The sequence below is a fragment of the Polypterus senegalus genome, chromosome 2, assembly GCF_016835505.1.
Source record: "Polypterus senegalus isolate Bchr_013 chromosome 2, ASM1683550v1, whole genome shotgun sequence".
Classification (NCBI taxonomy): Eukaryota; Metazoa; Chordata; class Cladistia; order Polypteriformes; family Polypteridae; genus Polypterus; species Polypterus senegalus.
Window position 1 is genome coordinate 141,903,611 of NC_053155.1, and position 27,396 is coordinate 141,931,006.

The following is a 27,396-nucleotide window of genomic DNA, read 5'->3' on the forward strand; positions in this document are numbered from 1 at the left end:
TTGGACATAACATGCATTTTATGTTGCTATTTGTAAACTCAGGGGACCTTTTTCTAAAATTACGTTTTATGTTCCACTGTGAGAAATCTTCAGAAGTAAAGAAAATCACAGAGGGAGAAAGTATTTCATTAGAGCACTACACTTTGTTATGCTAAATTGCTAGTACTTACGACCATGCCTTTTTAAGCAACAGCACACTTTATCTTGATGGCTCCTGAGCAAAATAATTTTGAAAGCATACATTTCTGTCATTTTACTTTTTTAAAGTATAAGTGATGAGTTATGGACATTGAAGTTGAACTGGCTAGTAGAGAATATATGAGAACAGTTATACTTTTTCCAATTGGAATGAAATCATTGAAAATCTTGTGTAATAAACAATATGTTAAAGACTGCTGTATACAAGCATGTGTTTGTTATTTTCAAATGATCAGTCTTACTTATTTGCCAGAAGCACTAGGACTCAAACAACAGCAAACAGAAGACACATGACAGGAAAGCAAATTCTCATTACTAGTCAACTTACCCAAAAATGGAAATAGATTATCTCATTTTGCAATGTATTGACATGCTAAAGTATCTGTGACAGGAGTTCAAGAAAAATGTTTCACCTAGTAGATGAAAGGTCACTTGGCATATTAAGTTTATTTTTAAACCTGCCGTTGCTATTGTGACTTTTATTTAAACAGATATCCAATCTATATACTTTCCGGCATGCATAAATGTGTGTTACACTGTTTAAAATATTTCTAATGCACCCAATTAACTTTGGCATTCCTAACTTAAAGCCATTTGTATCAGATGAATCAGGTTTACCACTTCCCAGCTAAGGAAAGAATTAGGATACTCCTGAGGAGTACTGTTGATTACCACTGTGGATAATTAAGTCAGGGTTCTTTAAAGTGGGAGTTGTTTTTGACTCTTCTTCATTTTTTGATTATTATGTAGAGTATATTATTGCTCATTAACAATGTGATGTTCAGCCTGCACTGGAGCCGTGAATGCAATATCAGATGGACGGTCACTTGTGGTTACATTCAATGATGTGAAAAGACTGGACGAGAAACATTACTGCATTGCTGCCAGTCTTGTAATCTTCAGCATCTGCTGATCTGGAAACACTGCAAAGTGAAATACTTGCTAAAACCTAGAACTTTTTTCAAAAAGGTATCAGTACAGGTATATTGTGCAGCATGCAATGGATATATAGGCATCGACAACTGACAACCACCACTGATGATAGGGGTGTAGTGTTGGTCATCTTAGGATGGTGGTGGTTTGTGAATAGTGGTCAATTAACAGTGCCTCGTAATTTTGGAAGGATAGCCTGCCCTGGATGTAGTAAGGTGTGATGTACCTTACCTTTTATGGTCAGCTTGAATTTAGTCAAAGTACAGTAGCACCTCATCTTATAGTAAATCAGCTTTATGAAAAATGGTAGCAGGATATTAAAGAATGGAAATAAAATGCAAAACCTACAAACAGTGTGGACCACTGTGGCATTTGTTTACTTGTATGGCACACGAATGACTACCAATCCTCCCACTGTGTCTCAGTGTAGTATGCAGTGGTGCAAAAATGGTGATACACATCTCCTATTTTCTCGTGCACTCTTGCAATTTGTGTGTCTCTCCTCATGCCTGTGTGGGATTCCCACAAAGTCCTATGTCTGCCTCTGCTATAGCGTGGTGCACAAATCCTGAATCACCCAGAAAGTAATATTATTGTACACTGGGGCATTATAATGTACTTTGAACTATTGATGAATATATATACTGTATATATTAATGGGTATAATTCATTGTTTTGCATTTAGGGACACCGTCACATAGTCTAGGGACATTTCAATATATGAATTTATCCACAGTACACCTAAAAAGTTATTCCATGTGCAAGGAATGAGGTTCTACATGTTTTATATGGTGACATAGTAAGGTAGGTTTGTGCACATTAAATAACCATCATTTTTGTAAGCTAGTTTTTTGACAATTTTTGAAGGCCGTGCATTAATTTTACCAATATTATTATTTAGTGTGAATTTTCTATTTAAATAGGAATTTTCATTCTGAACACTGTGCATTTATTGTTAATGATGTGACACATCTGATGGCGGGTTGAACATTATATGCTGTATTTACACCTTCCTGATGCTGTTCATTGCATGTCTTGTTATAGTTTATGGTGAAAAATAAAATCACAATATTAAATTACATTGTTTCATAGATGATTAAGAAAAACTTCACACTGGTGCAAACAAAGGAAGTGTCAATGCGCCCAGAAGATGCAAGCAGAGTATTTCAGCAGAATGTGGAGGAGTTCTCCAGCTTAATTGAGAAAGGTATTGTTTTTTCTATATGGCAACCAAATAACATTCTAAGGACCTGCAGAAGGAAAAGGGATAACTGAAATGTGCACCCACAAATAAAAACAAAAAAGAAAAAAACATTAGGCTGTGTATTAATTTTTATGAAAAGAATGTGTTTTCTGCTAATTTTATCTCAGATCACTTCCAGGTGCCAGTCAAGGTCCAGTGTGGGATAGAATAAGAGGAATTGGAAGGACTGATATGAATCAATTATTTCTTTTTTTATTTATTGTGCTTTTTGGCAAAGCCAATAATTAATTAGACAAATCAATGAGGCTTCCTGTTTATTTTCCTTACCTTTCTCTGTAAATGGGGTTCCTGGCCATTATACTCATATCAAGGTAACAGAATCACATCTGCTTTAAGAAGCAGAACAATACAATTTATTGATAAACACAAGATTTATATGATAGGAGTTTATATACCAGATATCGACATAAAAACCAGATGTAAGACAGACAAACGTACAACACAGAAGAGGCTGTTCTTGGTGCATTTAGAGTTTTTTTCAGCAGTTTCTGGATAATAAATGCTTTTTTCATTTACTTTTTCACCTTTGGCATTTTAGTCTGACATCACCACATCCAGCTCACCTTTACTCCAATAGACATCCATGGATGAAAGATGGCTGAACTGTTAATGTCATGACTCAAGGCTTACTTAAAAGCTTGTAAAAGCTAGTTTACTATATGTTAGATCACCATTACCTTGTTACACATTAGCAGTTAAACAGGGGAAAGCAGGTCTCAATTTTCTGCTTACTAGCTACCTAGAGATCTAATTTCTTTTGGCACAGGTAAACAGCTTCACGATCCTAGGCCTTTAAAAGGAGAGTGTTTGATGCTATGTGGTGTTGCAAGTTGTGGCTCAGGGTTTTGTTGAAGAATCTTTCACAAGTGGTGTGGTTGTCTTCCTGAGCTCACTGTTCGTCTCCTTGCTGTATCCTCTGCCACTTCATAAAGAAAGGAATCACTTTTTCTAGCGCCATTCAATAAAGTGGATCACCTTCTTCCTCAAAAGATGATGTGGACATCTTATTTTTAAGATAAGGTGTACACCTCTAGTGATTGGATCAAAGTTCCTTTCTGTTTCAAAGCCAATACCTGCTTTTGGGTTAATTATTCTGTCCATCAGAGTGAGAAGGGTTCAGATTGAGCCTATAAACTTTAGACGGATGTCCTTTTTGGTGTCATATTTTTGTCAGCAGGAGTCGATTCATCTTTCAGTAACACCTCTTGGAAGGAAGAAACTCACAAAGCAAGATGACTAAATATTGGTTATATGGATGGATGCAGAACAGTTCAGCTGTTCAAAAGAAATACTTGAATATGGGGGAGGTCTAGACTTGCTGGCTTTCGGTATTTCTGCTAGGTCTGCTGTTTTTAGAAGAGAACAAGCCTGGCATACCACTGATAGCCTAACCAAACTGCAAACTACAAACATTTCTTTGACATCCATAGGTTCTGGAACATATCCCTCAAACTGGCAGATAGATTGACTACTGGTCATCTTGGAATTTATAGCTTGTTCAAACTAGATGTCTTAGATTTCTTTTTATCTAGTTGAGATATCGTATTAATAACATGATTTGCACCACTCATATGAGAATGGAAGAGCAGCTTAGTTTAGCAGAAAAGTCACCATGTGGCACTGAAAGGCTAGACAAAAAGGTTGATGTGCATTTGGTTCTACAGTATCTTTTGTATTAATTTTACTTAGAATTAAAGATGAATTATTTCAGTCTCTAAAATCTATTAATATGCTGTATTGCAAAATCAGCATAAAAAAGAATGATTATAACTTTCAGGCAGTATATTGAACAAAAGTGTTCTACTTGTTTAACTTTGTCACATGACAAATAATGTTCACCTGAAATGGGTTGGAATGAATGGCTTATATACAAAACAAGAATATAATAATAATAATTGTGTAATATAAAACAAAATGGCATACTGACAAAGAAACAACTGTTTAATTGATTAACCAAATTAAATTTATGAGTGAAGTAAATACCAACAACCACAAACATGCCATTAAACAACAATTCCAGACCACATAAGAAATTATCTGCAAAATTGTGATCTGATACCTCGTGTAAATATACAAAACAATGGGCTCTGGAAAATAAATTTCCATCATATGCTTACACGCATACCCAAGATGAGGCTGTTTGTTTTTTGTTTATTTTTTTACACAATATTTTTTGTAAAGGGTTTAAAGTTACTAAATGTAAAAGCCACAGCATTTCTACTGTTGTAGCTCTGAATTGTATTCTAAGGTTACAATGCCAGGAGTGCTATCAAGAGAATATTCAATACAAAATTGTTCTCATATTACCTTGAAAATGCTACAATGTATATAATTACTGACATAAAGCTAGCTATCGTGCTAGATAGATAGATAGATTTTATTTATTTCATTAATCCCAAGGGGAAATTCACATACTCCAGCAGCAGCATACTGATGAAAAAAAAAATAATATATATATATATATATATATATATATATATATATATATATATATATATATATATATATATATATATATATTGTCATTGTCCTGTTGAAAAATAAATGATCGTCCAACTAACCTGACTTCTGCACAACACAACGGCTGGTCCCAACCCCATTGATAAAGCAAGAAATTCCACTAAATAACCCTGATAAGGCATACCTGTGAAGTGAAAACCATTTCAGGTGACTACCTGTTGAAGCTCATCGAGAGAATGCCAAGAGTGTGCAAAGCAGTAATCAGAGCAAAGAGTGGCTATTTTGAAGAAACTAGACTATAAAACATGTTTTCAGTTATTTCACCTTTTTTTGTTAAGTACATAACTCCACATGTGTTCATTCATAGTTTTGATGCCTTCAGTGAGAATCTACCAATGTAAATGGTCATGAAAATAAAGAAAACACATTGAATGAGGAGGTGTGTCCAAACTTTTGGCCTGTACTGTGTACAGTATATATATATTAAATTAAATAGTGATAAAAATGCAGGTATAACAAGACAACAACTTTGTATAATGTTAGCGTTTACCCCCCTGGGTGGAATTGAAGAGTCGCAGTGTGGGAAGAGTGTGGGGGAGGAACGATCAAAATGTCTGACTTTTGTAACTTAAGTTTGTATTGTGAGAACTGAGAACAAAGAGTCCTATCCAAAAACAACTACTGTATATTCTCCTCAAACACAAAGTTTTTACTCATCTCATCCAAAAATGGGAAATGTGTCCCCAGCTAGATTTACATATTCCATCTTACCAGGACATGTTCTCACTGCAGCCTTCCAAGGCTTTTCTCTTTTCTGTCGAACACCTACTGGACTCCTTGGCCTGTGAGGTCCTAGGGCAGTCTCTTCTTTATCTCTGGTCCACCTGGATTGACTCTGCTAACAACCCCTAAGTTCCTACATTAATTTGGAGCATTGTCTCTCCCACCCAGTGTGTTGCTTTCTCCCCTTGTAGAGATCTTCTACAGGATGCCGTCTCAGTATAATATATTTTTATAGGATTTTGTATCATAATTGTACAGTGTTTTTAATTCCTCAGTTTAATACTATATAATAGCTTTTTATTTATTCATTTTATTGAATGTGTAAGCTAGTAAAAAGTGTCCCATATGGTTATGGAAGGTAATAGCTTATTTCTGACTTTACAGGTCCAGTAGTTGCCCTTGAATTTAATGGAGATGGGGCAGTGGAAGCATGTCATAGTCTGGCAAATGATATTTTTAACGGAACCAAGGTAAGCCTTGTTTTCTTTTTTCTGGAGTACTTAAATGTCTCTGTTGCACCATTTTTAGCCAATTTCAAATAAAGTCATCCTGCCCTGTAGCACCTATGTGATTGTCATGCAGCTGCCTTTTTGTATTATTTTAATGTGTGCACAGATAGAGCTGCTCTAGTAAATGTCCTGAAATAAAATACTTGCACTACTGTATTAGCAGGATTACTGTTTCAAATAATTGAATTTAATCCATGAAAATACTTTATATGTGCAATAACAAAATACACAAAAGTTTTATTACTTAAACAAAACTAATTCCTTTTCTAACTCACTTAAATTATGGTAAAATGAAAGAAATACTAAGGGGGTTTAAATTTACATTGCTCGCAGTTAGGTGACCTGGGTTCGCTTCCCACTCTCTGCGTGGAGTTTACATGTTCTCCCCGTGTCTGCGTGGGTTTCCTCCAGGTTCTCCGGTTTCCTCCCTCAGTCCACAGACATGCAGGTTAGGTGCATTGGCGATCCTAAATTGTCCCTAGTGTGTGCTTGGTGTGTGTGTGTGTATGCGCGCCCTGCAGTGGGCTCGTGCCCTGCCCAGGGTTTGTCTCCTGCCTTGCGCCCTGTGTTGGTTGGGATTGGCTCCAGCAGACCCTGTGACCCTGTAGTTAGGATATAGCGGGTTGGATAATAGATGGATGGAAATTTACATTGTGTGATGGCATCAGTTTTTTCATTAAAACTGAAAAGAAGTTTCATAAATATACCCATTACTGAAAATACAGCACAATACAAATCAATATTAGCTCTAGTAAAATACATAAAAATACTGATCACATAACTATAAGACTAAAATGCCATTTGAATTTTGTTATTCATAATTTTGTGTACTGTAATTAAGAAAATTATTGATGTATGCTGTTAAATTGTATTATCCTTAATTTACAAATGAATTTTCTGTTTAGGTATTTTTGTCTGAAAGCAAAGCATCAGCAGCAAAAGACGTGGACAACTTCTTTAATTTTGCAGACATGCAAATGGGATTGTAACAGAAAAGAATGACAGAGAATGCATCATCTCAAAATATGTTTTAGCAGACTGATCAGATTTGATGGAACATTAATTCCCTAACATATAGAACAACAGATATCAGTTACTCAGTAAGTTTCCTACTTGTGAAAAAGATTTTTAAAGAAAAATCATGTGCTTAATGATTGCATTAATTCACCAGCATAACTAGTATATATGACTTTGGACAATCTTGGCAGAACAGATCATGTTTCTACTTTTGGTTATTTGTATTTAACCTTTTCAATGAATGTGTTTTAATTTTTTTCTTTTATTTTAGTGGGTATGCCAAAATTGTTTTTATCATAAATGATAAATTGACACTTGTGTCTCTCCTTGGTTACCAGTGCTTAGAAAGCATTATTCATATTTTTAATACCATTACGTTGAAATCAGGTTTAACATGAAACATGACTATTTCCGACAATGTAAAGCTAAGTATTTGGAATAGGCATCCTTTTACACGTGACTTTCCTTTGACATATGGCACAAATAATGTACTGAATGTTTATACCTCAGTGTTGAAAAATGTCAGATTAAAGATGTGCATGTACTTTAAAGAAGGAAATGTATTTCTTTAATGAATTTAAAGTTATCTTAATTTAATTTTACTACATCAGCATAGCACTCATGTTATTGATGCACTCATTCAATTAATAAATAACACACACATTACATTTGAACGTTTATGCTTTGATGGTGGGCATGTCTCTTTGGCATGCATTTCATAATAGCAGTTGTTTTTAACATTCTGTGGTATATTAGGGACTAAAAACATAAGTCTGTGCTTAAGACGGTGATGAGTAGCTGGTTTTGATTTCCATATTTTCCTTGTAGCAATTTTTTTTCATCTTAATTGAAAATAAATGTATATTTTCTCTTTTATGATCTGTTCTAAGCATTGGGTCATAATTTCACAGCTGATCATGTGATTGTGCCAAACATGTAAAAATGTGGAAAAAGTGAACAGCTGAAGGTCTGAGGTTTTCCTGGATTGCTGCAGATGCTCATTCAGGGGAGAATTCCATGTTCTAACCTGGAGAACTTAAATCCTGTTTGTAATTTTTTTCTTTCCAATTATTTTTTTGAGTTCATTAGTTTCAGATCTGGAAGTACCTGTAGGATTGTAAATGTAAATTGCACTATATTAACCTGAGCCTGTTTAATTTAATATAAAGAATAAGTCATATCTTTAAAAAAACATGCTGTTTGTTCAGGTAGAAGTGTTTTAACTTTTATAGACATTGCTGCCAGCTGTGCTTTGTAGCTTGGCTTTAAGAAAACAAGTTTGTTTTGTTTTTTTAACAGGTCTTTTCATTTTTTTTTTTTTATTGCTGAGCAAATGTGAACATGTGAACTGCTATCACGTGGCTGTAATAATTTGTCAGTAAAGCTAACCTAACATCTAATAGGTTCTTTATATATTGTTTTAAATGTTTTATATTTTACATATTTTTTGTAGATTACATTGTATATGGTGATTAAAAATAAATATTTCTGAAACTTTGTCTCTTTCTTTTATATACAGTCATATGAAAAAGTTTGGGAATCTCTCGCAGCCTGCATAATAATTTACTTTCAACAAAAAAGATATAAGTGGTATGTCTTTCATTTCCTAGAAACATCCGAGTACTGGGGTGTTTTCCGAACAAAGATTTTTAGTGAAGCAGTATTTAGTGGTATTAAATTAAATCACTGCGGTGGGCTGGCACCCTGCATGGGATTTGTTGCTGCCTTGCACCCTGTGCTGGCTGGGATTTGCTCCAGCAGACCCCTGTGACCCTGTGTTAGGATATAATGGGTTGGACAATGACTGATGACAGGTCAGCAAATGTCACAGCAAGAAATTGCAGTATGCAGCACAATGCAAAACACAAAAAATAATAAAGAATATTTACCTAAAGTGAAAAATGGTAAATAAAATTGGCAGTGATGGACAAAAATATGTTATTACATTTACACAGCAGGAGGAATATTTAAAGCGCAGTATCAAAACTCATTTTGAAATATAAGTCATGAAAATTGTAATTTTACTTGAGTTAATAAAAATAGTGATTGTCTTAATTATCATAAACTCATTGGCTGAGGGTTATGCAAGAGAAAATTGTCTATATTTCCTAATGTTACAAGGTCTTTGTGTTACACAAGGTAGTCAGGCATCTTCAACGGGGGTATGATAATTACACTGCTTGTATCTTCAGCCTTCTTCATTTCTTTTTGCTGTTCGTAGACTTTATTGTTATACTGCATGCTCAGATACTTTCTGCTATTAAATCGTGGGCTCTGGAATTATTGGCTCGTTGAATAAAGATGTACATCAAAAGGTATATATAATATCCAGTTTTATGCAGCTGTAATTTATTCTTAAAAGAATTAGAAATTGGAGGGTTTTGCTTGAAGGCAGAAATTGCCAAACAAATGTTTGTAAATGAATAGTACAGCCTCTCCCAAAAAAAGAGTGCCGGTTATTGAAGCCCCTATAGAAAAGAGAAATCCACCATTCTGCTTTATTTAAGTACACCTCAATGCTAAGGAACTTGCTTGTCTTTTGGGTGTTTCTCTTTTGCTTTTCATCAGTGTATACAAAAGAGGGCAATAATAAAGTAACTCAAAATGTCAAAAGTGGAGAGAACAGAAGTGTTTTTTCTTCTTATAGACAGTGAGTTTGCTGTTGGATATGAAAGAATATTTCAAACAAAATAAATAAATGTGCAAATAAATAAAAACTGCATGAAATGTTAGCAAAGATAAATAAATGTGTCCTGAAGTGTGAGTATGAATAAATAAATGTGTCTGGTCAGAGCTGTAAAGGTGCCAAAGGATGGAATGGCATGTAGCCTAGTTCACTGCACCAGTTCATCGTTTTCAAAAATAATTTTAGTGATATCACAGTCCAAAAAGGCTGCCAGCATTGTAATATCTTCTGATAAATCTTGTTTTCTCTCTGAAATACGTTATTAACTTCTGCAGAAGCCACTTCATTGGCAGTTGTAAGCATTTTTCTAATTGTGCTATCTCATTTACCTCCATCTCACACACTGACAGATTGAGGTAGGTATGAGCAATCACCAATCAAAACACAGTATGTGCCCACCCTCTCAACTTTGACGAGTGAAAGAGACGGTTTTATTTCAAGCTGCATTTTATGATGCATTTGGAGGAATATAATGGAAATAAATAAATAAGCAACAGAAAACCTATTTCATGACATATTTATCTATGCTCACATTTCATGCAGTTTGTATTTATTTGCGCATTTATTTATTTTTGTCCAAAATATTTCTCCATGGTTGAATAGCTGCAGTGTCTCATTTGCATTTTGGAGTCCTCAAGTCTCAAAAACATCACTTAGGTTCATGCATGCCAAATTTCTGTTTAAATGGGGTTAATAAAGTCCTAAGTGAAAACAAGAATCAGACTTGACGTAGTAGGTTTTGCAAGATTCTAGTAAGAGATACATTTCAATCATATATATGGTTAACTGGATGTAAAACTGAAGTCTTTGCCCCTTATAACTGTTGTTACTTTTTTATCACTGAAAAAGGAAAGCATACAAGAAAAGATCACAATACCTACCTTGCAGTATGACGGTGGATTGTTTGTTCTGCTGCCACTAGCTCTGGAGCCCTTTTTAAAATCTATAGCATCATGAACTCTTCTAAGTATTAGAATATCAATCAGGCTCTCCCTTCATCAGAACATTACAACTTTGGTAGTTGAGGGTTAAAGGGTATCCCAGCATGGCATTGATTTTATGCACACTGCAAAATAAAACAAAGAAAGTGAAGTTATTGTGCTGCAATTTTTATGAGTTTATGATGAGACCTTATGTGTGGCTGAAAAGCTGTGGTTCAAAATCGATTGAAATTGCGAAGTGTTAGCTGAGGGACAAAAATGATTTGGCAATATAAGCATATTGGAGTGGTCCAAAAAACTATATCTGCATGATATAGGGACAAATTTAATGTAGTTATATGTGGTGGAAGAGGATACAAAGAAAAACAGGAATTCTGACAATTTTTGTATAGAATAGTTGTGGAATATTCTGATTAACTCTGTAATAGTTGCCATTTTAGGACATACATATGTCTTCCTTTATCTTTCTCTCTATTTTACCGTCACTGAGGTTGTGACCAGTAAGGGGCGTTGCAGCCCACCAACCTCAGAAACAATCACCATGACACAAGTCATAGTACAATAAAAAAAAAAGTTTATTTTACAAATGGCTTTGAAACTCACAAATATAACACAATTCTTCTCTTTCTCTCTCCTTCCACTCCTCCAGACATGCTTTGTCCTTTATCAATCTGACTCCAACTCATCTGGATGATGTCAAGCTGCTTCTTTTATCCTGGACCCTGCAGCTCCCCCTGATGGCCTCAACGGAAACTGGCAGGGCTGCCCCACAGGACTACTGGTCCCAGTATGCCATGCAGGTGTTCCTGTGGGAATTCTAGCCCAGGGTTGCTGCCATCTAGCATATCATTTTAGCAGGTGGTCTTGACAGATTATGTCCCCCTGTCTTTGTATCACCCTGGCCTCTTGGCTGGGTATTTTTCCTTGTCCCTTCCTGGCCAGGATGCCTGCACATGTGCGCCATCCATCACAAGGCATAAATAATTTCTGGTTTGCCTGCTCAAATACCTGCATAATTTCTTTTTAACCTGTGGCACAGAATTTACGTACAATCACTACTGAACATTATGCATTTCCATGAATCTACTACGCCCTCCACAATTATTGGCACCCCTGGTTAAGATGTGTTCTTAGGCTTCTAATAAATTCTCTTTTTTCCCCCAAAACTATAGGCTCTCAACACAAAAAAGAGTAAAATCCAACCTTTAATTGAAGTACATTTATTCATTGGGGAAAAAATCCCACATTAAGAAAAACGTTTTTTACATGAAATAATATGTGCAACAATTATTGGCACCCCTAACAGTTCCTATAAAATAAATGTAATTGTAGCATTTTTTTAATTTCTAGTTTAGTTTTAAAAGTTTTTTTTTTTTACTTTTAATTAGTAATTAATGACTTCCTGTTTCCCTGGGGTATAAATATAACGTGACACAGAGTCCTATTGTTCTTAGCCACTCTTCAACATGGGAAAGACAAGAGAACGTTCAAGTCAGGCAAATGTGTGCCAACCTTCATAAGTCAGGTAATGGCTACAAGAAAATAGCTACTTGCCTAAACTTGCCTGTATCTACAGTCAGAGGAATAATAAAGACGTGTAAAATAACGGGAACAGTGACAAGGCTGGATGAGGACCCAAGTTTATCTTGCCACTACGCGCAGTGAGGAGGATGGTAAAAGAAGTAAAAAATTCTCCAAAGCTCACTGCTAGAGAACTTCACCAAAGACTGGTATCTTGGGGTCACAAATTCTCCATGACAACCATAAGATGCTATCTCCATGCCAACAAGCTGTTTGGGAAACATGCAAGGAAAAAGCCTTTATTCACCGACAATCATAAACGTAAACGTCTGGAGTTTGCTAAGCGGTACAAAGGCTTCAACTGGGACCGTGTGCTTTTGCTGGATGAGACTAAAATTGAGCTTTTTGGCAAAAAAAATTCTAAGTGGGTCTGGCGTGAATCCAAGAATGAGTATGCGGAAAAGCACCTCATGCCCACTGTAAATTATGGTGGAGGATATGTGATGCTGTGGGGCTATTTCTCTTCCAAAGGCCCTGGGAACCTTGTTAGGGTGCATGGCATCATGAACTCCTTGAAATACCTGGACATTTTAAATCAAAATCTGGTGGCCTCTGCCAGAAAGCTGAAGATGGGTTGTTATTGGGTCTTCCAGCAGAATAATGACCCTAAACATTATGTTTAAGGATATGATTGAGAAACACGTGGCAAGAACATGAATTTTAGTGAACAATCAGCATGGGTTCAGTGAGGGAGGTCGTGTTTTACCATCATGTTGGAATTCTATGAAGAAGCAACAAAAGGATATGATCAAAGTGGAGCATATGATATTATTTACCTGGGCTTTCAGTAAGCATTTGATAAGGTGCCACATGAGAAGTTGGGCATCATACTAAAAGAAGTAGGAGTTCAGGGTGGGGTGTTGTAGCAAGATTATTTTTGCCAATGTAATTTGTGAAATGTATTTCACAAATCCATGCAATTCAGGTGAGAGAAAGGGAGAGACAGGGAGATTGACAAATGACAACTTTAAGTCAGGTTAGGGACATGGGCACAAAACGTGAAGTACACAAGCAGGTTGTTTTGGGTATTTGCTGATGTCTGTTTAACCAATATTGTTACAGAACCCAGTGTTTATGAAGGTATTAATAACCAGTCCGTTCTGACATGAATTCTATGAATATGTAATTATGTGTTTATAATGCCGAAGATCAAGCATGACATCAGAGGCATCACTATAACACCGACATTCCTAGCTACTGGATGGAATATCTGATTTTGTCACCATTCTCCCACTTAGCTGAGATATCCCAATGCTTCTGTTTGGCCTAAATATGTATGTACAGCGGTGTGAAAAACTATTTGCCCCCTTCCTGATTTCTTATTCTTTTGCATGTTTGTCACACAAAATGTTTCTGATCATCAAACACATTTAACCATTAGTCAAATATAACAGAAGTAAACACAAAATGCAGTTTTTAAATGATGGTTTTATTATTTAGGGAAAAAAAATCCAAACCTACATGGCCCTGTGTGAAAAAGTAATTGCCCCCTGAACCTAATAACTGGTTGGGCCACCCTTAGCAGCAATAACTGCAATCAAGCGCTTATGATAACTTGCAATGAGTCTTTACAGCGTTCTGGAGGAATTTTGGCCCACTCATCTTTGCAGAATTGTTGTAATTCAGCTTTATTTGAGGGTTTTCTAGCATGAACCGCCTTTTTAAGGTCATGCCATAGCATCTCAATTGGATTCAGGTCAGGACTTTGACTAGGCCACTCCAAAGTCTTCATTTTGTTTTTCTTCAGCCATTCAGAGGTGGATTTGCTGGTGTGTTTTGGGTCATTGTCCTGTTGCAGCACCCAAGATCGCTTCAGCTTGAGTTGACGAACAGATGGCCGGACATTCTTCTTCAGGATTTTTTGGTAGACAGTAGAATTCATGGTTCCATCTATCACAGCAAGCCTTCCAGGTCCTGAAGCAGCAAAACAACCCCAGACCATCACACTACCACCACCATAGTTTACTGTTGGTATGATGTTCTTTTTCTGAAATGCTGTGTTCCTTTTACGCCAGATGTAACGGACATTTGCCTTCCAAAAGTTCAACTTTTGTCTCATCAGTCCACAAGGTATTTTCCCAAAAGTCTTGGCAATCATTGAGATGTTTCTTTGCAAAATTGAGATGAGCCCTAATGTTCTTTTTGCTTAACAGTGGTTTGTGTCTTGGAAATCTGCCATGCAGGCCATTTTTGCCCAGTCTCTTTCTTATGGTGGAGTCGTGAACACTGACCTTAATTGAGGCAAGTGAGGCCTGCAGTTCTTTAGACGTTGTCCTGGGGTCTTTTGTGACCTCTCGGATGAGTCGTCTCTGCGCTCTTGGGGTAATTTTGGTCGGCCGCCACTCCTGGGAAGGTTCACCACTGTTCCATGTTTTTGCCATTTGTGGATAATGGCTCTCACTGTGGTTCGCTGGAGTCCCAAAGCTTTAGAAATGGCTTTATAACCTTTACCAGACTGATAGATCTCAATTACTTCTGTTCTCATTTGGTCCTGAATTTCTTTGGATCTTGGCATGATGTCTAGCTTTTGAGGTGCTTTTGGTCTACTTCTCTGTGTCAGGCAGCTCCTATTTAAGTGATTTCTTGATTGAAACAGGTGTGGCAGTAATCAGGCCTGGGGGTGGCTACGGAAATTGAACTCAGGTGTGATACACCACAGTTAGGTGATTTTTTAACAAGGGGGCAATTACTTTTTCACACAGGGCCATGTAGGTTTGGATTCTTTTTCTCCCTAAATAAAAAACCATCATTTAAAAACTGCATTTTGTGTTTACTTGTGTTATATTTGACTAATGGTTAAATGTGTTTGATGATCAGAAACATTTTGTGTGACAAACATGCAAAAGAATAAGAAATCAGGAAGGGGGCAAATAGTTTTTCACACCACTGTATACAGGGTTATGCATTATATTTCTGGGAATGAATGTTACCTGTTAAAGCAAGTTAAATACATATATCTCTTTTTGTGCCATATTTTTCTCTCTTGTAATTATTTTCTGCCTGGGTACAAAAGGTATAGTATTTCGGTTCAAGTCAATTCTGCATCAAGAAACAAATTCCAGGGAGAAAGACCACTGTCTGCTGGATACAAATATGGTGCTGCGAGCAGTATTTAAAGGAAAAAAAGGTTAATGCATGTCATAGCCCCCCCAAACTAATATGTGCCATGAAATTGTGTTAAAATGTTAATATGCCATCCTCAAGGAAATCAAAAACACACAGAAACTAAGAAGCTATTGATGTTATCTGGTAAGTATTGCTTAAATTACAAGCTTGTATTAACACTCTCTTTATAAGCAATTGTGAAAAAAAGAAACGGCAGATTGTTTACACAAATAATGCTACAATATAAAGAGCTCTGACTTAAACTGGAAAAAGAAAAAAAGTAATAATTGGTTTTAATTTGCAATGAGAAGCATGTCTCTACATTACCTTCTTATAAGTACTGGCCATACTTTAGGAAGGTATCCATTGGCTTGATTTAAAATGAAGACGTCTTAACTAGCATTAAACAATGCAAAACATCTTTCCTTTAAGCCCTGATCAAGAAGAAATGCCCTTTTGATAATAATAAAAGACAAGGGAGACAACTTATTGCAAAAAATCACAATGTACCAGATTTGTGTGTGTGGAGCATATGGTGTCGCAGTGGTTAACACTCTTGGCCTTCGATGGGAAGTAAAGGTTCAAGCTTATATGTTTTCCTTGTTGAGCTAGTATATTCTCTGTGACTGCATAGCTTTTTCTGGGAACACTTTCCTGTTGTGGTATTGTTCTGCATGGTTTCCTGATGGTTGAATCGAATCTCCAAGGAAGTTTTTTCCTTGATTGCCGCTGACTAGGTTCACCACAGAGTCTCCTTGATCTGGAGAACAGCGCCATATGAAGCTGAGCTGGATCTGTTCCCAATTTGCCAAAGGTAACACCAGCCTGTGTCCCAAGAGGCTGTTTTGTCCTGATAAGCAAATAGAAGTGTGAATGTTAAGGAGTGAGATGAATGGTGAAAAGTTATGTTAAAAAAAAAACACAACTTCGACTGAGTATATAGTACGTGTGATACAGATCTTTGTGAATAATGTGCAATTGTAAAAGAAATTTAAGTATGACAATATGTTTTATTAAAAACAATGTATGACAGTATTTGATGATATATAAAAGAATGAAGCAATTGCTAAGTGTTTACGACTGAATGCAAAGATGGGAGGCTGTTGTTAAGAGACAGTGGGGGCTGTCATTTGTGAAAAGTTGCTTTCTCCAGTGTGCTGAATGTTGCCTTGTTTTAATGAAATAAAATATTTCTACCTTAGCCAAGTAAGCTACTTGGGAACGAAGTAAGATAAAATCTAGTTAGAAATAAAAGAAGAGTTATTTTGGAGGACAGATAAAGGGGTCTGAAGAAGATTATAGAATCTTGTTCAGGGTTCGAGGTAGCAGATGCCCTTATTGATCATTATGTGTTAAGTCTGTGTCTATTAAAAGTATGTGCTTCTTTGTGTGTAAGCTGGCTAATTAGTAATGTGAGGCAGATCCCAAGGGTAGGGGATGCCCCACATAGTAATAGGGGATTATATTCACAAGTTAGACATGAAGCCGGCAGGTAAAATAGTTTTACACGTGAACTTTTTAGAAATGCAATAGCAAATAAATTATCCACTCTCTGCTGGAAGAACTAGCTTAGACACAGGAAGCAGAGGGTTATGGTGCGAGTAACCTTATCAGAATTGACTGATGTTAAGAGTGGTGTACTCAGGGGTTAGTGCTGGGGCTGCTGCTATTTAAGGAAAAAGCTGGTTCATTTTGCAGATGATACCAAGATAGTTGGATTGGCAGAAAATCTAGAATCCTTTGAATCATTACAGAGGGACTTGGACAGCATACAGGCTTGAGCAGATTTGTAGCAGATGAAATTTAATGCAAGTAAATGTAAAATATTACATATAGGAAGTAAAAATGTTAAGTTTGAATACACAATGGGATGTCTGAAAATTGAAAGTACACATTATGAGAAGGATTTAGGAGTTGCAGTAGACTCAACACTATCAACTGCCAGACAGTGTTCAGAAGCCATTAAGAAGGCTAAAAGAATGTTATGTTATATAGCACAATGTGTGCAGTACAAGTCAAGGGTATGCTCAAGCTTTATAAATCACCAGTGAGGCCTCATCTGGAGTGCTGTGTGCAGTTTTAGTTTCCAGGTTACAAACAAGATAGCAGTGCTTGAAAAAGTCCATAACAGAGCAAGTAGGATCAGACCTACAGGGGATGAATTATGAGGAGTGATTAAAAGAGCTAAGCCTTTTCAGTTTACGCAAAAGAGGAATAAAAGGAGACATGACTAAAGTGTTTAAAATTATGAAGGGAATTAATATGGTGGATCGAGACATATTTCAAAAGGAATTCATCAAGAACAAAGGGACAGAGTTGGAAACTTTTTAAGGATAAATTTCAAACAAACATTAGGAAATGTTTCTTTACACAGAGAACCACATGGAATATGCTACCAAGTAGTGTGGTAGACAGTAGAACATTAGGGACTATCAAAAGTAAACTTGATGTGATTTTAGAAGAATTAAGTGGCTCAGAACAGTGAGCTTTGCTTGACTGAATAGCCTGTTTTAGTCTAGATTATTCTAATGATGGCCAACATACAAGTGTATCAGGTAATAGAGAAGGGAGTTTTTAAGCAGCTAAATGATTATTTGAATGTACATTCTATTCTTGAAAGTTTCAGTCAGGTTTTAGAACAAACCATAGTACAAAAACTGAACAGGTTAAAGTAGTAAATGATTATGGTGTACCACAAGGACCAATTCTGGGTCCAGGCTTCTTGCTTCCTTTACGGCAGATTATCTCAAAGCACAATGTGAGCTACCACAGCTATGCAGATGATACACGGCTTTAGATGACTAGATTATTGTAATGCACTCAAAACAGGACTACCTAAGACATCACTTGATTGCAGCTAGTGCAGAATTCAGCAACCAGAATCTTAACTAGAAAAAGAAAATTTTAGCACATCTCACCAGTTTTTGTGTTGTTACATTGGTTATCTGTTTCATTTAGAATTGATTTTAAAATACTACTAACCATTTATAAAGCCTTAAACAATCTTGCTCCGTCCTAGATTTTGGAATGCCCGTCCCTCTGCACTCCAAGTCATAACCTTAGGTCTTTGAATGGAGGTCTGCTTATAATTCCAAAAGCCAAGCTTAAAAGAAATGGTGAGTATCCTATTTGCTGTTATGCACCTAAAATCTGGAATACTTTACCAATGGAAATTTGCCAGGATAATACTGTGATAAATTTTAAAAAGCTGCTAAAAACCCATTATTTTAATTTGGCTTTTTGTAGTGTGGTAACCAGGCGGCATACATCTCCCCAAACCCCAGACACAACAGACACAGAGGACAAGTCCAGCACACAGCATACCTTTATTGAGCTGTGTGAAACACTTTTGTCTCACTCACTACAGCAGCACACATTACAAAGCACCAAATATTAAATACCCAGTCCTTTTTCTTACGCTCTCAATTCTCCACTCCTCCTTCTGCAGGCTTCATCCATCTCCTCCTGACTCTGGCTTCTTGAGTTGTGGCAGCTGGCATCTTTTATACAGCACCTAGAAGTGCTCCAGGTGTTCCACAATCTTCTTCTGGCTGTACTTCCGGGTGTGGCGGTAGCCTTATAGAGAAGGGCTAAGCTGTTCTCCATGCGCCCCCTGGTGGTGGCGGCCACAGACTCCAACAGGGTTGAACTTTCCTGCTCCAAACCTGTGGCACTCTAACAAGCTCCTGCCCTCTGTCATTCTGGGGGTGGTATTACCCTGTGCAGGCTCCTTCCCCTGGTCCTTCCATTATGGAGGCATCCCAGCAGTAGCTACGTGTCATACTCCTAATAGACTATATAAGCATAGAATTATCAAATTCTTCAGGGATCTGCAATCATTACTAATCTCTACTTTTCTCTTCTGTCTTTACTGGTTCTTCTGTGGTGGCGATCTATGCCACCACCACCTGATCAAGGTACCATGCAGCCACCTGTGATCCTGGAATGAAGGGCAGCTGCCTCGACTGTCCACAAGATCAACTTCATCAAATCCTATCCCGATGGGGCTAGGAGTTCTTTTGGCCTTAGAATCCTTGCAGATTTTTCTTTTTGTTGTTTTTTCTGTCCCCCTGGCCATCTGACCTTACTTTTTTTTGTTACTTACTTTAAACTTTTATTGCCTAAACCTTATTGTATTTCCTTTCTTGTAACTTAGTATTTGATGTCTTGTAAAGCACTTTGAGCTACATTGTTTATATGAAAATGTGTTACAGTATATAAATAAATGTTGTTGTTGTACAGTAACAATGGAGTCTGTATTAAGAATTGTAAAAGCACTGTGTTCTGATTGGTTAATTTTTTTTGCACTGGACAATTTGTTTTAGTTTTTGTAATTTTGAAAGGAGAATTTTTAAGATTTATTTTCATGTGTGTGTTAATTTTATTTCCTCCCTGGTGCAAGATTTAATTTTCTGTTCTATTTTTAAGTGGGTCACACTAACATTTTAGAGTCTTTGTGGGGAGATAATAATTTGCTACAGACTACATCCCAAGAGGCACCACCAATTACATCATGAACACTTACTTATAAATTCCAGTGTGATATAACCAAAGGGCATTGACAGATTCCTCTAGCCCTTTAAATCAAAGGAAAAAACACCATTCAGCACCCCTAGAGGTCACTGGCAATACTATGTTATTTCCATTGGTCTACATGCACCTCCAGGAATCTTTCAATGTCTGGAGGACAACTGCTCAAGCCTCATAATACCAACAGTGCTGTCTATCTTGATGATATTGTCATCTTTTCCAGCACATGAGAGGAATACTTAAGAGTAGTTTTTGACTCTAGTGCAATCCTTCCTAGATTCAGACCTGCATAAAAATCCAAACAAAAAATGCTATTTTGGAATTATGGAAGCCAAATATTTAGGCTATGAAGTAGGACAGGATCAAGTCAAACCACAATAGACCAAAATAGCTTCCATCCAGAGATGGCCCCAGCCACATATGAAAAGGTAAACAGAAGGTTTTCCCCAAGTCTTGCAGGATACTATTGGAGGTTTGTTCCCTGTTTTTTTAAGAGGGCTTCACCTTAAATGGACCCAATTCACAAAATTGCTCCTGCCAATGTGGTATTGAATGCTAAAGTAGAGGCTTCATTTCTGGACCTTATAAATGCCCAAACTCTTCTGAATATTTTGATTGCTTATTGGCTTAATTCTATCTTCCTTTCCTACTCCAGATGAGCACTTCTGACACTGGCCTTTGTGCCGTGTTGAGGAAATGGTGTGAAGCATCCTGTTTTGTATCTGAGCTGGAAATTGCTGGAGTGGCAATCCTCTAAACTCTTTTGGGAATCCCCCCAATGGGACGACACACCAAAAAGCATCCCAAAGCTTAATCGCCATGTCTGTGGAAGAAAGCAATTCATTGCCAGGGCAACCGCAGGCTCCCAGAGCTGCAGCAGCTCTTCGATGGGTGATGCAAGGAACATTATAAATGCAGAGTATTACTTGGCCACGACCCTGCCTGATTGCTGTGTCTGTGTATAGGAGAGTGGTAGATCCCACTACAATAAATAACCATGCTGTTCCTGTGTCAAGCTGAATAAAGCAGGTTTTGCAAAAGTACGGAGACTCAGCCTCGTGTTTTGGGGTGCAAGACAGGGAATCACACGTCACAAGGTATAATAGGGTTCAGCAGGAGGTTCTTTCTATCATATGGGCCATCTTAAAGCTAAAGTGTTGTCTGCTGAGTCAAGAATTTATTCTCAACAGGAACTACACCCCCCTCCAATGAATGACAGCTTAGGATAGCAATCCTTGAATGACTCACTGGTTCCTTAACCTGCAGGATTATAGTCAATGGGAATTCCATGGACAAGGGTCTACTCCATATTAACACAAACACACTATCCTGTGTTCATGACCAATCAGCCAAGCTCGTTCCTGCCTCAGAAACTGAATAAAAGGAGACGGGCCCTGTAACACACACACACACACACACACACACACACACACACACAAGCATCAGGAATGTTTCCTGGGTATTGGTGGAAGGGAACATGGGGGGGCAAATTGGAATGTGACAAAACTAATAATCCTAATTCAATTCCCTTTAGAATGAAGAACACTGTATAACAACTGACCTCAATTCCAGTTCCAGTCTCACTAGCCCCGCCACTTCCACTTCCATGGGTACTTAAACCTTAAGGTTCACTAAAAGCCCTGTTTCATTTGTGAGCAGCTTCTGTGTGAAGATGCACCTCTTCCTTCAGAAGATTAAAACATCTCGGGTGTTGTACTAACTGACTTTTTCCTTTTGTTTTTACCATATTTCTTGCTCAGACATTTAGCCAAGTATCCTCCAACTCCTTTTTGTCTGTTTTTGATAATTTTACAATATATTTACTTTCCAGAATTTCTGTAATTATCTTCAGAGACAAAATATTACCCAACTAGCCTAACAGAATATTCTCCAACTATGCTAACATCTGATGGATCCAAAGGATTGGGATTACTAAAAAAAAAAAAAACAAACCAGTGTAGACGATTACCTTTTAAGGTTAATTGCAAAGTGCAAATTGGTGTTAACAGTTGAGTGTACATTCATGTTCAGATGCACATAGTTCAATCAATTGCCTCATTAGCAAGCGGCCATGGAGTCTGTAATTAGTGCATGCGCACCTACATACCGAGATGCATAAGAGAAACCTGTGCAGAAAAGAAAGGAGGACAGAGAAATGAAAGGTATGGAGGAAGTAAGGTTGAGGTGGTGAGTGAAAAATCATTTGAGAGCCAATGCAGTGAAAAAGCAGCAAAGCAGTCAGGGGAATCCCTGTGAAAGAGCTGAGTGTGATGCAATCCAGACGTGGACAGCTGGGAGCAGGAGCAATCATGTGCTCCATGAAGTCCTGCAGATGCTGATGGAAGCAGCAGGATGTGGGAGTCTTGCCCTAGGTGTTAAGGCAGATGCCGACGGATGTAGTCATTTGTGGGGTGCTGTTGCTGTGACCTTGCTTCTACTGATTTTGCCCAGGAGCTGAATGAGAGGAGGGAGAAGAGTGAAAGTGAGAAAAACACTGGAAGTGAAATGAAATAGTTTTTGGCTTGTTTATAACCTTGGTTTTACTGCTTATTTACTGGATTGTTTATTTTAATTTTTTTAAATCTCCATATTTCATGTTTTATTTATGGATTATTTATTTATTTATTGAATTTATTTGGAGCACTGTACTTTGTTTGTAAATAAAGCAGTGATGCACTTTAAACCACCTCTTGCTGACTGTGTGTGTCCCTATTTGCCGGGCTCAACCTCAGACAAGTTATCAACGGTTTTGGGTTCAAGCTGCCAGGGACTGTGGAAAGAACCCACACCGTCACATACAGAACAGAAATAATCAGTTAACTATTGTTAAAGAAATACAACTGTGTAAGCAGCCTATTCAAACACATTTTGACCCACACACAAAGCATTTAAAATTAAAAGCTGTCTCATACAATATATTACATAACCCTCTGTATCAATAAACTGTTTGATTATTGGGTGACATAGCAGTTAGTGCTGCTGCCTTGCAGCTCTGGTCTTGGGTTGAGATAGCTGACTCAGTTCTGCCTACATACTGCTTTCTTTATGTATGTGTTTTTTCTCTGGGTGCTCCAATTTTTCCACAACTCAGACATGTGTAGGTTGGGCTGATTGGTAAATCTACATTGGCCTGAAGCTATAAAAAGCGTGCCTAGTGATGAAATTGTGCCCATACTGTGGGTTGGTTTATAGTTTATGCCTAATGATGTTGAGACAGTCTCCAAATTCAGCATGACTTGGTACTTAAATAAGCAAGTTACAAAAATTAACGAATGATTTAATATTTAAAACTTCATGAAATTCCAATATTGTAAATTGTCTGGTAAAAATTACTGAAATTAAGTCCACTGCAAAAGGTATTACATAAACTAAAGTTTTCTTTTTGTTTTTGAAGTGAAATATATTTGTTCACATTACTGGCCTGTCATCATTTGCTCCAGACATATGCTTTGCTAAGTGAAGCTGCATTTAATAGTTATATATATATATATATATATATATATATATATATATATATATATATATATATATATATATATAATATATATATATATATATATATATATATATATATATATATATATATATATATATATATATATATATATATATATATATATATATATATATATATATATATATATATATATATATATATATATATATATATATATATATAAAAACACATCTTTTCTTGCAGTTTATTACAAAGGCTTTTAAATGTTTCAAAAGCCTCCATTTCAAATTACAAAGCTCCATGTTTCATGAAGTGTACAGTCTGCACTTTGGAAGTATATTTATAACAAAACAAATCTGGAAGTAACTTACCACAGCTTATTCCAATTAAATTTATGAATGAAATCCTTTTAGAGATTACTACTCTTATAATCCAACAGATAAATCCCTCCCATTAAAATCAACATCAGCTGGTAAGGAATAATGCATATGTGTGCAATACATTGTTGCCTTTGGCTTTAATATTTGACCACCACAATTCTTTCTCCATGATTGCAGTTTTTCAAGGTTTCTTCCAAGATGTTTTAGAACCCGGAAAGATAACTGAGCAAGTGGTATGGAAACAGGTTAGTGCATCAAGTAACCTGGCTTTTGTATTCTATTAAATAAATTGAAGTTATGCAGTTTAATGGATTTTGCTTACCTTGGTGCCAGAGAGTGGCAAAGTGTGTTATAATGTGCACTCTTCCACATGATGAAAGTGGTGTGAGGCCTCCAAAAGGTTTCATTGGCTGACACTCATTTGCCTGCTTGGAAAAACACACAGTACAGTGGAGTTAATTCCAGCTTCACTGGCCTACCTCAGGCTTCACAGGCTCAAAAAGTCTTAAAAATACACTTAAATGTCCCAAATAATATAACAAAAGCGCTACAAGAGGTGGAATGACCAAAAACCTTCAACTGTTATAAAAAGGAGAAACAAAGCATCTTCATTAATAAGGATTTAAAGAAGATAAGGCCAAAATACTTAACAGAGCAAGACAAGGGCAAAAAAATTAATCCACAGCAAACTAGTCCACTAGTATAGATGTATTTGGCGATTTTCACAGCTTTTGTTTCATGTTTAAATTCATACCATATTGACTGCAATAATAAAAAGCTCAAGGAGTCATGGTTTTCATAAAATTAATAAATATGCCTTTATTTAAAAACTAACCGTGCTACGCGTCGAGGACTGGTTGAAATTTCAGCAATCAGTATAGACCTCTGCATTAATGCTTACAGTGCATCATCTATTGGAATGTATTTTTGTAGTGCATGTACTAATAAAATGCATTGCATTTGTCATTCCAACAAATGGCACATCACCAGCATTAACACTGCTTTTATGAATCTCATAGGACATGACATATAACTTAAGACATGCATTTCATTTGTCATTCCAGCAGATGGCGCACCATAGTAATAAAATGCATTATTACAAATGTGCATTACTACAAATGTTTGTTTTGTGCCATCTGTTGGAATGACAGACACATAGCAACCGGATGGACACACAGATGCACAGACTTTTTTTTTTTTAAAGTGGTGCAAGTGTCTGAGGCATGTGAAATCACACTATGACTGTGAAAAAAATAATTAAAAAGGAGCATCCATTAACTCAGATAATACAGGTACAATAGTTTATTATATGCAAAAATATAAATTATGCTATTAAGTCAAGTGTTAAATATGAAAACAAAAGAATTATGTGTCTGATAATATACAATCAGTTTAAGAAAAATGAAAGATAGAAATTTGCCACATGCATAAATATTACAGCACTTTAAATTAATATTTGGGGAAGACATTTTATTGTATGTCTATGAAACCTGCACACTGTTTAGATTGGAGTTTTGGCCATTTCTCTTAGCTAATCTTTTCACCTAATTTGGGCATTGTTTATGGATTGCAAATTTCTACTTGTGCCACATATTCTTGAATTATAGACAGGAATTTCTCATCTTTATGTCAGACTGTTGTCCTACCAGGTTTGTTTCAGAAACAGTATTTTTTTTTTCTTCCGTTCTGCCATGCTCCCCAGTTGTGATAAACAGACATTCCCTCATACCGTGATATTACCTTAGTCATTAATGAAAGGATGGTTTCATATCCGGCCATATTTCTATCATGCCTAACTACTTGCATTTTGCCAAGAAAAATGACATTTTATTCTCTTTTAACCAGAACATTCTTCATGCAATTAAATCTGTTGTGTCCTCACAGTGAAATGCAAAGTAAATTTTTTTCACAGCAATACTCCACTCACATTCTAACTTTTTCACTGTTGTATTTCATGCTTCATTTTTGAAAGCTCTCTGAGAATAAGTAAAGAAACATACACTGATTTCAAACAATACCTGTTAAGTAACAAAATCTCCAGGTTTACAACAAATGTTCATCAGTCTTTTCTTCTACATTTTCCAAACGTTCTCTTGCCATGTCCAACCAGAAATGGCTATTTAGTAAACCAAAAACAAAACTGCACCATTAACTTTAAAACCTGTTAAACATTGCCCTTTTGTGAGGCAAAAGTCAATAACCAGTTACTTGCATTTGTTGATATTAAGTTGCAGGTAAATATTTCTGCATCAATATCTTTCTGCATCAATTATCAATACACCACATAAGTGCAGAATCATCAAATCATTTCTGCAAGTGACAAGACCTTCTGTCATATTTATAATCTGAGGTGTACAGAGAGATGAGAAAAGGAGACGGGACTGTACCTTGTAGTGCTCCAGTGTTACACTCACATCTATATTAGAAACAGAACCCTCGAGTCTCTCAACTGAAGTCTTCTGGACAAGCAGTTTATTTTTCAAAGCACCATAGGCTCACCAACTAGCAAGGATGACTGGATTGTATTGAAGAGACTGGAAAAAAAATCAAAAAACATAACTCTCACAGTGCTGCCAGCTTTGTCCATTTGAGAATAAGCTTTATGGGTCAGATAATTGGTGTATATTTAACAAATCAAGGCTAACTGCCTCAGAAGTAGAATCGTATCTAATGTATTGGAATTAAATTCGGATTTCTTTCATACCAATTCTTTTCTTCTTGAACTGGGTGCAGTTCTAATTCGGATTCCAATTCACTTCATGAATGGCCCTAACCCCGCCACACACATTTTATTTAGTAGAAATATTTACTATTAGTATTACGAAACAACATACGAGCGGGACATCTAACATGTTTTATAATGCTTATTACAGTATTATTTTCTTACCTACTCCGTTGAGGCTGCCTCTAAACAAAACGGGAGGGTTCCCCGTTCTGCGCTCCCAGCTGACATGCTATGCGCTCACAGCGTGGCTTTTTAAATAAAGTTTGTTTGGCGGGCAGCGGCTAATGAAAGAGGAGGAGTCTAGGATCCCGCGGTGCAGGTTGTGTTACAATAGGGCTGTTGTGCTGCTACTGAAAGGATCCGAGCCAGCTAGTGAGCTTTGCAATGAAGAGAGAACGAATGAAAGGGAGCGACTGATGCCTGTGCCCGTCTCGTCAACGGAACACTGTGGGTTGAGCTGCCGAATCTGTTGTTGTATATGGTTTGAAGGTAAAGGCGCTGTCTTCTCGTGGACAATAGGTCTGCTGTGCCCTGGCGCGTGCGCGTGTGTATAGTGTGCCTGAGTGAGAGGGTGCCTGCTTGGGTTGGGCGCGGGGCCTCCATTCTGTGTGCATGGACCATTTTTGTGAACCTCTGTGTCAGATCGTATTATGGGGTTGACTATTGTAACAAAACCTAGCGCCGGAAAACCGACAAACTAAAAGTGGACTGTTGGCTTTAGCAGCTCATGGTGCGGACGTGTTAGGAAGGAAGTGCCTTTCTGCTCTCTCTTTACGACTGGCGTGAGGTCTTCTTAGCAGCATGCTTCAGCGCCCGGAGTTTGGCGC

General features: G+C 36.9%; 2 protein-coding genes and 1 long non-coding RNA gene across 7 annotated transcripts in view; 2 read left to right on the forward strand and 1 right to left on the reverse strand.

Moving 5' to 3' along the window:
• Positions 1–8,630, forward strand: part of rp2 (RP2 activator of ARL3 GTPase) — a 41,953-nt gene extending 33,323 nt beyond the window's left edge. Inside the window, exons 3-5 of the mRNA XM_039744725.1 lie at positions 2,224–2,338; positions 6,023–6,108; positions 7,053–8,630. Of these exons, the coding sequence (XP_039600659.1) occupies positions 2,224–2,338; positions 6,023–6,108; positions 7,053–7,136 (285 nt within the window). The 3' untranslated portion in view covers positions 7,137–8,630. The remainder of the gene's footprint in view (positions 1–2,223; positions 2,339–6,022; positions 6,109–7,052) is intronic.
• A 13,320-nt stretch (positions 8,631–21,950) lies between these two features.
• On the reverse strand, positions 21,951–26,815 carry LOC120523429. 2 transcript variants are annotated; one of them, XR_005632625.1, is made up of 4 exons: positions 26,732–26,815; positions 26,232–26,378; positions 24,167–24,272; positions 21,951–22,461 (listed from the first exon to the last, which is right to left on the reverse strand). It is a non-coding gene; the product is annotated as an uncharacterized LOC120523429 (long non-coding RNA). The 2 variants fall into 2 exon arrangements; XR_005632624.1 differs by having other exon boundaries at positions 24,167–24,269; positions 26,732–26,811.
• A 66-nt stretch (positions 26,816–26,881) lies between these two features.
• jade3 (jade family PHD finger 3) overlaps positions 26,882–27,396 on the forward strand; it is a 67,878-nt gene continuing 67,363 nt past the window's right edge. For 2 of the 4 annotated variants that reach the window (XM_039744730.1, XM_039744726.1), the window contains exon 1: positions 26,882–27,058. The gene's annotated coding sequence lies outside the window, so the exon portion shown is untranslated. The remainder of the gene's footprint in view (positions 27,059–27,396) is intronic. The other 2 variants (XM_039744728.1, XM_039744729.1) reach the window with 2 other exon arrangements.